Here is a 15,606-nt window from a genome sequence, read left to right as displayed (position 1 = left end):
TCCACATACCAAATTCATAAATTTAATGAAAAAAAGTCCCAAATTGGTCAAACACCCTCAGAATCTGTGGTGACAACGCAATTCTGACTTGGCACCATAATGTTAGTGTTTGTACTTTTATTTTAATATTCCAATGGGTTAATCGCGTAACGATTAGTCCAATTCAGAATGGATACCAGGATTAAAATTTTAAATCATTTCCAAAGATAGTTTAGAAATGATCGACACTTACATTCACTTCTAACACCTGCTCAGCTCCCAACACAAACTGAGCTACCATTAGGGGTGTAAATGGGCCAGGCGGCCTACAGGGGCCTACGGCCTGGCCTACGTAAAGCCTGGTCTGGCCCGGCCTTCGAGGTAATTAGGACAGGTGAAGGCTTGTAGACGAGCCTATTTAGAAACAAGGCCGTAGGCTAAATATAACAAGCCTGGCCTTTTGGCCTGTAGGCCGGCCTATTTAAATTTTTAATAAAAAAAATACAATATTATTTATATTTAAAAGATGACAAAACCTAATTTCTTTCTTTTGCTATGCGCAGCTTCTTCTACATCAGATCTCACGACTCAAGAGGAGTCTCACCAAAACCCAAACGACCAAGTTTTAGTCTCTCACCGCCGGTCACCCATCTATTCTCATCGCCGGTCACCCATCTATTCTCATCGCCGGTTACTCATCTATCAAGGTTTACCAGGTATTTTTTTTTCTTTCGTTAACTTTTTAGATTTTGCGAAGGTGCTGTTATTTTGGATTTGCTACTGGTTTAGCCTTGAAATTTAGGATTCTCTTCTAGGTTGATTTTGTTGTTGTTGTAGGCGTAGCTGAACTCACTGTTACTGCCCCTTAAGGGGGACTCGGTGAGTGCTCTGATCATCACAACAAGTGTGTACATTGTTCCTGGGTATTCTTATTTTTGATTCGCATTCTCTTGGGTATTCTTGTTTTTTCTTCCCAGGTGGGGGTTCTTCCTGCACTGCGTTGTTCCTTCTCTTTTTTTTAAAAAAAAAAAGTATTGATATTTGAACTAGTCTCTTGCTTCCACACCCTGTTACTTTACTGGTATTTATTCCTGATTCTTCTCGATGAAATGCTTTGCATACCATTTTCTTTTTGTTTTTGTTTTTAAGTTTTGGGGGTTTATTAGCTCTCTCTCACCCAACCTTGAAAAGTACTCCGAAGGTTATGTTTTGTGAATGGTGTTAAACTTGATATGTGACATACTTTTTCTATTTAATTTGAAGAGTGGTTGATAATTTTTCATTGCTTGTCACCTTCAAAAAAAAGAGTGGCAGCGGTGGTGTTTTTATTGGAAGGATGAGGTGGACATAAAAAAATGACTAGTACATTTTGGCCTGCAATCTGCATAAATATTTTTTATGACCATTAGAAGCAACATGTATGGTAAGACTAAACAATATCATTTTCCATAATTAGAACTAATTGTCTTTTATATATTATGATATATCTGAATGCTTTAAAAATCGAATTGAACTAACCGGTTGAATCGATCGATCGGTAGTATTAATGAACAGATCGACTATTGTTATATAATTTAAACAAAATTCAGTTGTGATTTAATCAGTTGAATTCTTACCTACTACAGAGGAAACATATATGCCGATAAAAATCCTATATTTTTTTTCTTTTCTTAGAATAATTAACATCTTAGAATGTACTAAAAACTAAGCTCCACGCAATACTTAAACCTAAATTTCTACTTGAAGATCAACAACCTGCTGCATTACTTTTGCATTTCCTTAAATTTGTTATTGTTTTTATATTTAGAATTCATTTTTATAGTAGCTTTTAGAAATGTCAATTACTATAACATAATAAAAGGGACCAAAGATAACTAGTATAAGCCACAGAAGAGCATTTACTAATATGTGTGGCTTGTTTGTTTTCTTTGATTGCTAATTTAGTATAGTAATTGGTGTGGCTTGTGACTTTTTTGAATTGGACTAAACAAACATGCTGCTGTAATGCCTGGCTCTTAGCATCTATCTTTTGTTTGTACAAGAGTACATGCATTACAGATTTAGCTATGCATATGATCAATCTCTACCTTTTTCTTTCTTATTCTAAAACTTATTACTCTTGCTGTGCAATTTTTCTAAGTGGACACTAAATTTTAAGGCATCAAGTCTCTTTCATTTGATTATTGTATTAAATATTTCTGTATTTTTTAGTTAAATATCTTTCTTTTAGTAGGATATCTAAGTTTTCCCCATTTTTAGAAATGATATTTTTTAATACTTTCTCACAAATCATAAAGTGCTATTTGCTGCATGTGTTTTAAACATTGCAAGATATAATTGTAACTGTTGACCAAACATAACCATTTGAACTTTTGATTTAGCAAATATTCTCTGATTTATTTTATGAGGCATTCCTCCGCCTAAATTGTAAAAGTTCCCATAGAACTCCAATTTTTTGTAAAAGTTCACTTATGGATTAGTCCACTTTCAATTTTTTGCTCTTCCTGCAAGCTGAACTTTCCTCGTTTTCCATTTTTCAGCCTATATATAAATATTAACCAATCAATGGAATATATGTTGATGTTTGGGTTTTATAGCTTATATATATATATGAGAAATTTGATGTAGAGAACAAGTGAGACAAAAGATCACGAAACAAACTACTCCATTGAAATGCATTCTTCTAATGAGCATCTTCTCACATTTATTTACATTAATATATATCTCAGTTTACTTACATCCTTTTATGATGCTAATTTGTTCTGTTTTTTGTACTCTTTTTTTATATGCTTAGAAAATGGACTCTACTCCAAGTGCAAGTGCAAGTGGTAATGCTATTGCTAGTGCACCAAGTGACCCCAATCAACTTGAAGTAAGAGGTGAACACCAGGAAGAAGTAACAGATAGTGCTGCAGCGGCTGATAGTGCAAATTCAGTCGTAGAAAAGAAAAGGAAGAAAACATCAGCTGTTTGGAATGATTTTCATGAAGTTAAACTCCCTAATGGACAACAAAAAGCAGTTTGCAACTATTGCAAAGCTAAATTTGCTACGGGTGGGTTTGGAGCTAGCACTAGCCATTTGAGGAGGCATTCAGAAAGTTGCTTAAGAAGGAAAACAGACCAATCACGACTAAAGCAATCAACCATAGAGTTTCAGCCTACAAGTTCTACCTTGAACCCTTTCCTTGCATCAGGAGGTAAGTATTCTAATATGAGATGAGAGAAATTATTGCTACTTCTATCATGGTACATGAGTATCCTTTTAGCATTGTGGAGGACACAGTTTGGATGTGGGCTTTTAAGTTTGCAAATGCTGATTTTGAGAAAGTTTCACGTCAAACAATAAAAAATGATTGCATGACATTGTATCAGGCAGAAAAGAAATGTCTCAAGGCTGAATTAATGAATGTGAATAGGATTAGTATAACCACTGATATGTGGAAATCTAATCACCAAGTAGCTGAATATATGGTCATTACTGGCCATTTTATTGATTCAGAATGGGAATTACAAAAAAAAGTGTTGAGTTTTGTCAAAGTGCCACCTCCAAGACGTGGGGTTGATGTTGCGGATGCAATATTTAAATGTTTGCAATCATGGGGGATTGAAAATAAGGTATTTTCTGTGTCTGTTGATAATGCTGCATATAATGATGTTTGCGTAAGAAATATTAAGAGCACATTGTCAAGAAGCAGTAATTTAGTCCTTAATGGAAACATATTTCATGTACGATGTTGCGCACATATTCTGAATTTATTAGTGCAACATGGCCTTAGTCATATCAAAGGTATAATTGAGAATGTTCGTGAAAGTGTTAAATATGTCAATCAATCTGATTCGAGGTTGAAGACTTTCTGTGATATTGTTAAGCAGATGGGGGTAAAAGAAAGAAAGTTAGTTATTGATTGTCCCACTAGATGGAACTCAACATTTGAAATGCTTTCTACTGCTTTGATATTCAAAGATGTATTTCCGGAATACAAGGAAAGGGAACCATATTATAATTACTTGCCATCTGCAGAGGAATGGAGCAAGGTGGATAAGGTTTGTAATCTTTTGGAAGTTTTTAGTCATGTTACTAATGTCATATCAGGTAGTGACTATCCCACAGCCAATTTATATCTCCCTGAAGTTTATCGGGTTAAAGAAGTAATTGATGTTGCAATTGAAGATAATGACGATTTTATGAGAGAAATGGCAAGGCCAATGAAAGTAAAATTTGACAAGTATTGGGGGGAATGCAATTTGCTGATGGCCATTGCTAGTGTTCTAGACCCAAGGTGTAAATTGCATGTGGTAAATATTTGCTTCCCAATTATATACAAATCAGAAGTTGAGGCAATGGAAAATGTTGAAAAAGTGAAGGCAGCTTTAGAAGATTTGTACAATGAGTATTGTGCTATAAGTTTGCAAGAGTCAGTCCCAAATAGTGAGCTACAAACTAGTGTGAACCAATCATCTCTCTCTTCCACTCTCCCACCTCGAGCTCCTATATCAGGATTTTCTAAAATCATGAGCATTGTGCGCGAAAAGGAAATTGTTGCCCCAGTAAAATCAGAGTTAAAAAGTTATCTTGAAGAAGGGGTTTACATATGTGATGAAAAATTTCAGATTTCCTTTAATGCCTTGGAATGGTGGAAGACAAACAGCTTGAAATATAGAATTTTATCAAAGATGGCAAGAGATATACTAGCTGTTCCAATTTCTACTGTAGCATCTGAGTCCACATTTAGTGCTGGTGGAAGAGTAATTGATGCTTATCGTGCTAGTTTAAACGAAGAGACTGTCGAAGCATTAATTTGTGGTGGAGATTGGCTACGAAATAAATATGATTTGAAGAAAAAAATAAAAGGTATAAATTGCTTCTTTAACAACACATTTGAAAATGTTTATATATTGCAATTTTCATAATGTAAACATAGTGAAATGCATAACTAATTTGATTTTCTGATTTTTTACTTGCAGGTTCGAAAAGATAGTGGGAATAATCAAGCTGATTACTTTTTATGGGTGAGATGTCTATTTAATTATTAATATCTACAATTGAGTACCAATATTGGTTTTTATATTTAATTACTTTATGCTTTTCGGATTAGCTGGATCAAAATTTAAGTGCTTTCTGTTTGGCAGCATTCTCCCTCTTAAAGTGCAGCTTTTTGCTGCTTCTTCTACATGACATCCATGCTGCAGCGAACAAATGTACAAAATTACTACCAGAAAATTATCTATATTAGAACTACACAAAACACATAATTTATAAGTTTGATATATGCTGATAATGAAATCTCAGTTATTTTCACACAAAACAGTTTATTTTCACACGTGTACCAATATGCGTAAATATAAAACATCATGAAATATTTTCATAATTATTAACATTTTATCATTATTAATAGAAATTCATTGTTTAAACATAACTTTATTACCTCATTCACTTTTTTTTTGCAGGAAGATGATGTTAAGAAGGCTCACTAGAAGATTGTGAAGTGCCAAGAAAAATTCAATCTTTGTTGTTGTTAAAAGATCTGTTGTAGAATTTTTATAACATGTGTTCTTGTTAAAAAATCTGTTGTAAAATTTTTATAATTTGGACCTATGCTGGAAATATTGTTTAATGAATGAGATATTTTTTTTATTTATTTAATTTACAATATGGTAGGCCTAAAAGGCCTCATAGGCCATGTAGGCTTTTTATTTTTAAATAACAGGGCAGGCTTGGCCTTTAAACTAAGCCTTTGATAGGCTCATAGGCCAGATAGGCCAAACATTTTCGTGTGTAGGCTTAGGCCATGAAGGCCAAAGCCTGCCCTGCCCTGGCCTATTTACACCCCTAGCTACCATTATTGTCGATGTTTATACTTTTCAACGACATGGAATTGTGTCTTTTAAGTGAATAAAGAGAAAGAGCTTATTTGGATGGGCTTCTCCATTCCCAAAAGCTGCTTTTTTTTATAAAAAAAAAATGCTTCTAAACTTTTTTTAGTTGTTTGGATGGTAACTTTTTAAAAAAGGAGAAGTTAGTCAAAAAGCTAAATTTTGACTTTATTGAGAAGTTAGAAATTTTAACTTCTAGGAGAAGGAAAAGCCAAAAGCAGTTTTAATCTCTGAACCCATTTTACCCCTTCCTTCTTCAAGACCACCGAATCAACAAGCACTATGAATAGTGGCAACTTCAACAACAACGACAAAACAAGATTTGAGAAAGAAAAATAAGTTATCCCTTCCATCTTTTTTCTCAGATTACTGTCACATGATGCACCTTAAATATAACACCTCACATAATTGAAAATGCATTATTATGATTGAATTGTGGATTAGAGGGCTTAATTGGTGAAAATCCTGAGTTTCGGGTGAAAATACACTCGAAGGGCAAAATGGTAATTTGACAATTATTGAACCCTAACATTATGAAAATATGTAATTAGACATTAGTTGATGAAAATAATGTTGGATTTGAATTTCGAATGTAATTTGGAAGTGGATAGGCATTTTTCTAGAAAACTGATGAATAGTAATTTTTACTGGATGAAATACCGCAGTATAATTTTACTAAGAAACTAAAAAATTATATAAATATTCTGGAATGGATATATGTTGAAAGAAGTGTTTAGAATCAAGAGAAATAATTATTTGAATTATTTGAGGAATTTTGAGATTTTTGGAAAAATACATTTAGTTTGTGAATAGGGGCAAAAGTGAAATTATGCAAAAATTGGTGGCATTATTAAACTATGATTGTGCTTCTTGAATTTATGAAAATACCTAAGTCTTGAAATTAATTAATATTTCAAGAAGATTAATTAAATAAATTGAATTTTGATATTTTCTAAACTTCTCTAAAAAGTCAAAATTGGTGGCTAAGCTTATTTAAGCATGAAATCAGTCTTAAAAGCTCATCTTCTTCCTCATTTCTTATGCCTTAGCCGAAACCTCCATTAGAGAATAGCTCGGGTTTGCAACTTTTTTATTTTGACACCGAATCAAGAAAGTTACAACATAAAAAATACCTGAAATCTCTTGTTGATCAAAAACCCTAAAAAATTCCTTGAGAAAGTGAGTGTGTGAGAAGATCTGAGCTTGAAGGTGGCGGCTTCTTGGCGTTAGTGTAGTAATTGATGGTGCTTTTTGTTGCTGGAAAGCTTGTATATTGATATCTGGAAGCCTAGGAACCCATTGGTGGTAAGATTTCTCAATTTCACTTACTATTTCTTGTGGATCAAAATTTTAGACATAATATGATGTGCATGTTGGTGAGCATTGTTAGAGGGGTTTTATGTCTATGTCCCTTTGGAATTTATTGTTCGTATGGATAAATAATCGGTAGAAATCCAATAAAAATTTAAGCAATTTTGGTTCCAACACTTAGGAGTTGGCTGAGTTGAAGAAACATATTGAGGAGCTATCTGCAAAGGATTTTTTCAGATCGAGTGTGTCTCCATGGGGAGCACCGGTTATATTTATGAAAAAGAAGGATGGAAGCATGAGATTGTGTACTGACTACCGGCAGTTGAATAAGGTTATGGTTAAGAACAGGTACCCATTGCCGCGTATTGATGATTTGCTGGATCAATTGAGGGGTACCTGTGTATTTTCCAAGATAGATCTCTGGTCCGGATACCACCAGATCCGGATTAAGCCCGAGGATGTGCCTAAAACGGCATTCCGTTCTAGATACGGACACTACGAGTATCAGGTGATTCCTATTGGGCTTATTAATGCCCCTGCGGTGTTCATGGACTATATGAATCGCATTTTTAAACTGTATTTGGGCCAATTTATAATTGTGTTCATTGACGACATATTAATTTATTCTAAAAGTGAAGAGGAGCATACGAAGCATCTGAGGACTGTGTTGCCGATATTAAGGGATAAAAAGTTGTATGCGAAGCCATCTAAGTGTGAATTTTGGTTGTCAGAGGTGCAATTTTTGGGTCATGATATCTCTGCTAGGGGTGTTGCGGTGGATCCAAACAAAGTTGATGCTGTAATTGACTGGGAACGACAGAAGACTGTGACTGAGATCTGGAGCTTTCTGGGTCTTGCTGGTTATTATCGTAGATTTATAGAGGGGTTTTCCACAATGGTACTGCCGTTGACCCGATTGACACGAAAGGATACTCCTTTTGTGTGAACCCAGGAATATGAGAAATGTTTTCTGCTCTTAAAGAAAAATTAACTACTGCTCCTGTGTTGCCTCTTCCGAGCCAACACCGGTATTGTTGAATCTTAAAATGTAACAATACCTATGCTAACAAGATGCATCTGCTTTTCGGTAGCCCGGATCGGAAGAATTCCACAGTTAAGCATGCTTGACTTGGAGCAATTCTGGGATGGGTGACCTCGTGGAAAGTTTTCCCGAGAAGTGTGCGAGTGAGGAAAAAGCACACTGAAAAGTCTCGTGTTAGTATGTGGGGATAGTCATTGATTCTTGAAGCGATCGGGCGTTACAAGTGGTATCAGAGCAGGGCCTCTCATCCAGTACGGTGTGGTTCTAGGACGAACCAGACGGAAGCTGGTGGGCATGTAACATCCCGAGCGCTGACTAGGGCGGGGAGTGATCGCCGGTGCAAAGAGGCACTAACAAGGAGTGGCTCCTAACAGGCTTCCAGCAGGGGGTTACATGCATGAATGAATCAAATCGACACCCGAAAGAGAGGGATTCCAAAGGCTGTGTAGGTATAAGACTGCACAGTTTGGGATAGCTTATAAGAATTAATTGGTACTACCTATGTTAAAGAGATGCATCTGCTTTTCGGTAGCCCGGATCGGAAGAACTTCACAGTTAAGCGTGCTTGACTTGGAGCAATTCTGGGATGGGTGACCTCGTGGGAAGTTTTCCCGGGAAGTGTGCGAGTGAGGAAAAAGCACACTGAAAAGTCTCGTGTTAGTATGTGGGGATAGTCATTGATTCTTGAAGCGGTCGGGCGTTAAATCTTGCACTGATTGTAGGTTATAGACGTATGTAATTCCTGCATTTTCTCTGGCTAATAGGATATTGACTCACATGACATGATTATCTGATGCATTGCACTGATTTTGGAACTTATATGATATTACAACTTTAGAACTTATATTGCACATGTAAGTGGGCTTGGGGTGGAGAAATCCTTGAGGACCCCTTGTCTTACTGAGATTTCTATTTAGAGATCTAACCTCACGTTTAGGGCACATTTTCAAGTTCAGGTACCTCGGGGGTTGAGACCTCGAGCGGCAGGAGGCCAGAGCTTAGTTGGCTGTTGCATGCAGACTATACTGCTATAATTGGATGTTGATTATGTTATTGTCTTTGCATTGTTATATGACTTGAGACTATGTTGGGCTTTGTTGCCTTATTTGGTGAGCATGGGGGTTGTCCATGCCACATTGACTTGACTATGTTGATTTAGATTCGAGTTGTATAATGTATCAGGATCATGGTCCGGACTACGTGTTGTAGTTCCGTGACTTAGATACACACTTATTTATGTTATGAGGTTTTTCAGTGTAATTAGCTTTTATTGCAATTTACCTACAAGAATTGTTTTGAAAAATGATTAAGTAATCAACTTGGTTAATAATAATGACGTCATAATTGAAAAGCAAAAAGTTAGTTCCGCATTTTTATTAAGCGCTGCTTAATACGATGATATGATAACAAACCGGGTATACACGGGGTGTTACACTTTCGGTTTAGGAGTTTTCTTTGTCTTTTGTTGTTTCGCCATGATCAATGAGGATTATGGTTTTCGTATGGATATTACTGTTGTTAATGTTGATGCTTTACATAGTTGCATTCATATAGTGCATGCATATGATATTATTTATGATACATTACAATATGATCTTTCAATGGGACACAACCCTAAAAGTGTAAATTACGATTTCTGAACAGTGGATACGTTTATGGCTATAATCATGATATATAAAAGATATGACCGAGGGGACTTTAGTTTTCTGATAAATATGAGTATGGCATTGAATAAATATGATACAATATGCAATAAGGTGGCATTATGAATATAAGATGAAAGCCTTAATTTGTACATAAGATATGAACAGACAAAAGATTAATAAGAAATTCCATTATAAGAATACGTAAGAATTATAAGAAAATATATACGATACAAAAATTTAATATGGATTATGTGGTGTTCTCTATGTTTTGGTATTTGATATCTTCTTGCAGGAAGTGGATGATTCGGTGGAGACTGCTCCATAAACCCCAAGTTTATTCAGATTCATTCTAACCCCGCGTTATGGGGACACATTTCAGGTACCGCAGCAGTTGATGATCGTTCTCGGGGCAAGAGGCCCGTGGTTGATGAGTAGATTTGAGCATAGATGTGGCCTGCTTATTTTGGGAGTCTGTTGTATATATATGTTCCACTGTGGTCTGGCTATTTGATATTTTGCCGATGGATGGTTATTAGTTGGGCTTTTTGTGAGGCTATACTAGCTTGGGTACAGATGTATATATTTGTGACATTGTGATGTATTATGTTTATGTAGGTTGACGTAGGATGACGTAGTTATGGCATAGAGCCACCTATTAATGTGATATATATAGAGTTATGGATCATGCCTGTATACTACTTTATATGATCTGAAATTGTTGTATATTGTGCGTTGTAAGAGTACCAAGGTTTGTTGATCCTTGTGTGCCACCCCCTTGTCAATTAGGTACATTTTGAGAAATTAAAACACACTAGTTAAATAAATAAAGGAGATGCAGTCGAAATTATAATAAAATGGCAGATTTTAGGCTAACTTTGGGAGAACATATCTCCCTTCAAAAAAGTCTAATAGGGACGTGCCATACACCATTTTGAAGATTGAGATGTCAAATACATTGTGTTAAAATTTAAGAACTATAGGAGTAGTACGAAGACCTGTAGAGGTAGAAGAGTGAGGATTGTCCAGAAATCCCCTGCACTTGGGGCTGTCGTGACATGTTTTTGGGAAAATTAATCCCGCCTCAATTCTTGGTCAAATTAGGCCCATAATATGTCAATTTAAATCTTAAGGTGTCTAGTTTACTGTATAAAAATTTGAGAGCAATTGGTGGGGTGTTTTGTCCGAAATCGTGGAAATAGTGAGGGCTGTTTGGAGCCCTATTTGAGGATGGCTGGCAGATTTTCTTGTCCAACTTCAAACGGTGATAACCAGAACAAACGAGAACTTTTTGGAGCGTGTGATAGCTTATCGGAAAGATAATTAAGTCTATAATAACATACTAAAAGATGAGAGGTTTTTGAAGCACGAATTTTTTGCTGTATCCAAAATACTGAACCATATTCGGATAGGTAAAAACCGTAGAAGTGAGATTATGGCTAAGTGGGTTTATGAGAACTGCTTAGTGACTTGGGAGAAGTATTATATGATAGTTAGGAAATTAATATTTTTATTTCGCATTTAGTTTTCAGTTATGGTCACAACTTTTATTCATTACGCTTTATTATTGTTTAAAATGCTCGTGTAATGAAAAGGAAAAAGTTTACTCGCATTTTTATAAATGAACTGCTGTGATTGTAACTGCGCTTAATATCATAATCAATTTAATAATACCGGTACGTAACGGGCTGCTACGCCTTATCTTACTGAGATTTCTCGTTTGAGATCTTACCCCGTGTGGGGCACATTTTCAGGTACAGGTACTTCTGGGGTTGAGACCTCTAACGGCAGGAGGCCGGAGTTTAGTTGAGATGATGCATGCACCTTGCCCTAATCATGATTTATGTCTTGCTGTTATGCTTTATGGCCATTGTATTTGATACATGACTTGCTGATTATGTTTCTTTATTTGATGAGCATAGGGGTTGTCCATGCCACGTATGAATAAGCTAGTTTTTATTCAGACTGAGTTGTATTGTTGTATCAGGACATGTTTGGTCTACATGTAGTAATTCCAAGACTTGATACATTATCTATTTTATGAGGTTATTCAGTGTAGTTATTTATTGCAATTTACATACAAGCGATTTTTTAAAAAGAATAAGTAAATTATCTGGTTAATATGATAAGGTTCATAATTGGAAAAATTTAGCTTCCGCATTAATTTAGTTGCGCTTATTTCCATTATATGTTTAATACACCGGGTGTTACAAAAATGAACATGAATATGACTTTGTACTATGAAAGAAATTATGGCTTTATTCTAAAGAATGAGGACTTATGAAAATTGTATGTAGAGACACGGTTAGAGTCATGGAATAGGACCTAAACTCACTCAAGTTATTGTGTGGAATAGAGTATAGGGGGCCAAGTCACCTCTACTGATAGAGTGACTGATGATCCCAAAGAAATGAACAACGATTTTGATGTTGATCACTTCAAACCCGGAAGGCGGTTTGGGGAATGTTGCAATGTTTCGTGTAGAAATGTTGGATCGGTAAGGACACAAGATCATGAAAAGTTGAGTTAAGAAGATGTTCATCAATGTTGCTACTACTTCAAGAAGCAAGTATTGAAGCATCTGCAAGCGAGTATATGATCTTGCACAGAGCAAAGAGCGTATTGTCTTGATAGTTTGGAGGAATCACCTCAAGGGAATAATCTTTACATGTGCGTTGACCTGAGATTTCATTCTCGGATTGTCGAAGAGTTAGACTTCTGTCGACTCTGTTTGGTTATGGTCGACATGACAATTGTCTGCCCAATTTTGCATGGAACGGAAAGCTTTTCCATGGAGCTGTTGGCTCAATGTTTAATTAGTGTGATGGTAAGAACTTCATGGGGTACATTAGAGCATTGTCAATGTCGGTACCCGAAGTTCACCTCTTGTGTTAGAACGCATTGTAAAGAGTTTTCGTTACTCAATTGGAAATAAGTACTTCTTATCTTCCTCTGATGAATGGTCAAACTATATGCATCCTTCCAATATTGGAGGAAATGTTAAGAGCGTGTGCTCTGTGTGGCAGAGCGCATCATCAGAAAGATACTTTTCACGGTGTGAGTAAATTCATAACACCATTGAACATAATTGATTAGAGATAACTTAAGGTAGAACTTCTGAGGAGTGCACTTGGGGGCGGAAGAACAAGATTCTTCGGTGATATCATGAGTTTAGGGACATGTATGTCTCTAATTTTGCGGACAAAATTCTTAAAAAGTGGGGTGAGTGTAAGAACCCACACCATTAAATTAGAAATTTAAATTTTTTAATTATGAGTTTTGGAAATAATTCCATAATCGACTTTGGATAAATACAGAAAGATTAGAATAATTATCGAGAAGGTTAAATAACGCTTAAATCGCTTTTCTGATGATAAGTGCAGATACCGGTTCTGTTTCACGGTATAAATGTGTATCGGTGAAGTATTTCGAATAATTATAATAAAAATATAAATATTCTTAGAAAAATATCTAGGTCAAGGATATCAAGTTTGGAGGTGAAAATAATAAGCTGTGATGTCGGAACTAATATAGACTATGTATAAAATACATACCGGAAAAGTATCTCAAAATATTAATGTAAAAATATGATAATTCCAAGAAACATGTCTAGGTTAAGAATATGAAATTTCAGAGTTAAACGAAGAGTGAAACTAATTAAACTAACATTGTTAGTTTAATTAAGTGCACTTATAAATAGAAGTGCACATAAACCTAGGTCAGAATTTAAAAGTTTCTATGTTGATCCTTATGGCTGCCACCTCTCACTCTCCATGAAGACTTAAGCATTTCTTCGTGAAACCTAACCAAGACTCCACATTTCTTCATCTTCCTTCCATACTATCACCTTGAATCCTTGAAAGCTAACATCTTGAAGGATAAAAATCCATCCTTGAGTGTCTTTAATTTTGACTTGGGGAGTTTGAGAGCTTTTGTAACACCCCGTGTATACCCGGATTGTTATCATATTAGAGTATTAAGCGCAGCTCAATTAAATGCGGAAGCTAACTTTTTTATTTTCAATGATAACGTCAATAATATTAACCAAGTTGATTACTTAATCTATTTTCAAAATAATGCCTGTATGTAAATTGCAATAAAAGCTTACTGAATAACCTCATTAAATAAGTGTCTATCTAGCCACGGAACTACAACGCGCAGTCCGGATAAAATCCTGAATCATTACGCAATAAAAGTTTAAATAAACAAAACATAATTAATGTGGCATAGACAACCCCATGCTCACCAAATCAGGCAACAAGGCCCAACAAAGTCTCAGCTCAAATAACAGTATAATGACAATAAAACATAATCAGCATCCAAGTATATCAGCATAAATACGAATGCATCAGTCAACTAAGCTATGGCCTCCTACCGCCTGAGGTATCAACCCCCGAGGTACCTGAACCTGAAAATGTGCCCCAAACGTGGGGTGAGATCTCTAAAAAGAAATCTTAGTAAGACAAGGGGTCTTCCAGGACTCTTCCGCCCCAAGCTAACTTACAAGTACAAATATAAGTTCGAAAATAGTAATTACAATGCATGTTCATGTTAAGGAATTTAAATAATGACAACATATTTCTTGCTCAACGAGCCAAGTACTACAACTTATTAATCATGTGATGTATGGAAATGCGATTCGACTGGCCAGGGAACAGGATAGGATTTATACACGTCCGCGACCTATCTAAACATAAGGGTCACAGCCTTATGCCTTACACACCAGGGTCGCAGCCTGATCGTGTAAGTACTCAACATCACATCCATACATTATATCAACAGTTATTTCAACATATCTAAGGCATATATCAATGCATATATCATTTCTCAATAAAGCATATATGCATATAAACCACCCTCCCATGGAGGTCGATGGAACAAGCAACAGATTAATCCGAGGACACGAAAACTTACCTTGCAAGCTAACAATCCAAACAAAGAGTCCAACCCAATCCAAGGTCCACAAATAGCACTCTCATCTGTTTATAACAGAAATAATCCTTATTATTCATAGCCCAAGGTTTGATTAATTGTCTATGACTTTCCAACTTATTTTAAGTGATTTTAGGCTAATTCTGCAGAAGGTATTCGAATACTCCTCGATGAGTATCCGAATACTCCATGTCTCCAGAAAGTATCCGAATACTTTCACTAAGGTATTCGAATACCACATGGTATCCGAATACTTTTACTATAGTATTCAAATACTTCACAGTATTCGAATACTTCCACTAAGGTATCCGAATACTTTTCTTCCTAGAAAAGTATCTCAATACTCCTTCAAGAGTATTCGACTACCTGCTGATGAGTATTCGAATACTCCACAAAAAGTATTCGAATACTTATCAGACAGAATGCAGAAACTCGAGCAGTTTCTGCATAATCCCATTTTTTAGGGTTTAAATGCGATTGGGAAACCAATAACTCCACAAACAGAAGTCCACTAATGTACTTTAAACATAGTTCATCAACCTTTAACTCATATAATCAAAGTTTCCTCATTTAGTGGCTTAATCAATCTAAAAATCTTGAATATACAAGGGAGGTGATCATGGCATACCTCAAGCTTCAAAAACTAAGAAAATGGGACAAACTTGGAGCCTTTAACACAACTCCAAGGTTCTGACTTTGCCAAGCCACGAATTTGGCACACAAGCTTGGTCCTTTATACAAAAAAAATTGGCTTCCTGAAGCCTTAAATGCCAAGACAATGGCTTCCCAAACCAAACTCAGAAACTCAGCATCTCAAACTCACCC

At 35.7% G+C, this 15,606-nt stretch overlaps 2 protein-coding genes across 2 annotated transcripts; both read left to right on the top strand.

Moving 5' to 3' along the window:
• The first annotated feature begins 2,776 nt into the window (after positions 1-2,776).
• Positions 2,777-5,454, top strand: LOC133306328 (zinc finger BED domain-containing protein RICESLEEPER 2-like). The gene is made up of 4 exons (XM_061506636.1): positions 2,777-3,176; positions 3,263-4,764; positions 4,945-4,989; positions 5,428-5,454. The coding sequence occupies exons 1-4, from the start codon at positions 2,777-2,779 to the stop codon at positions 5,452-5,454; spliced, it is 1,974 nt and encodes a 657-aa protein (XP_061362620.1).
• A 2,257-nt stretch (positions 5,455-7,711) lies between these two features.
• LOC133306327 (uncharacterized mitochondrial protein AtMg00860-like) lies at positions 7,712-10,177 on the top strand. Its single transcript, XM_061506635.1, has 2 exons — positions 7,712-8,062; positions 10,145-10,177. The coding sequence occupies exons 1-2, from the start codon at positions 7,712-7,714 to the stop codon at positions 10,175-10,177; spliced, it is 384 nt and encodes a 127-aa protein (XP_061362619.1).
• The last annotated feature ends 5,429 nt before the right edge of the window (positions 10,178-15,606 follow it).

The sequence above is a fragment of the Gastrolobium bilobum genome, unplaced genomic scaffold (genome assembly GCF_033153095.1).
Source record: "Gastrolobium bilobum isolate Gb01-03AN ecotype WA unplaced genomic scaffold, APGP_CSIRO_Gbil_v1 utg10035, whole genome shotgun sequence".
NCBI lineage: Eukaryota > Viridiplantae > Streptophyta > Magnoliopsida > Fabales > Fabaceae > Gastrolobium > Gastrolobium bilobum.
This window is presented reverse-complemented; position numbering and strand designations above follow the sequence as displayed.

Excerpts from the sequence above, each read along its gene's own strand:
- LOC133306327 (XM_061506635.1), top strand. The coding sequence starts at position 7,712 with ATGGACTATATGAATCGCATTTTTAAACTGTATTTGGGCCAATTTATA. Across the intron at positions 8,063-10,144 it reads TAGAGGGGTTTTCCACAATG|GAAGTGGATGATTCGGTGGA; the intron begins GTACTGCCGTTG and ends ATCTTCTTGCAG.
- LOC133306328 (XM_061506636.1), top strand. The coding sequence starts at position 2,777 with ATGGACTCTACTCCAAGTGCAAGTGCAAGTGGTAATGCTATTGCTAGT. Across the intron at positions 4,765-4,944 it reads CTAGTTTAAACGAAGAGACT|GTTCGAAAAGATAGTGGGAA; the intron begins GTCGAAGCATTA and ends TTTTACTTGCAG. Across the intron at positions 4,990-5,427 it reads AAGCTGATTACTTTTTATGG|GAAGATGATGTTAAGAAGGC; the intron begins GTGAGATGTCTA and ends TTTTTTTTGCAG.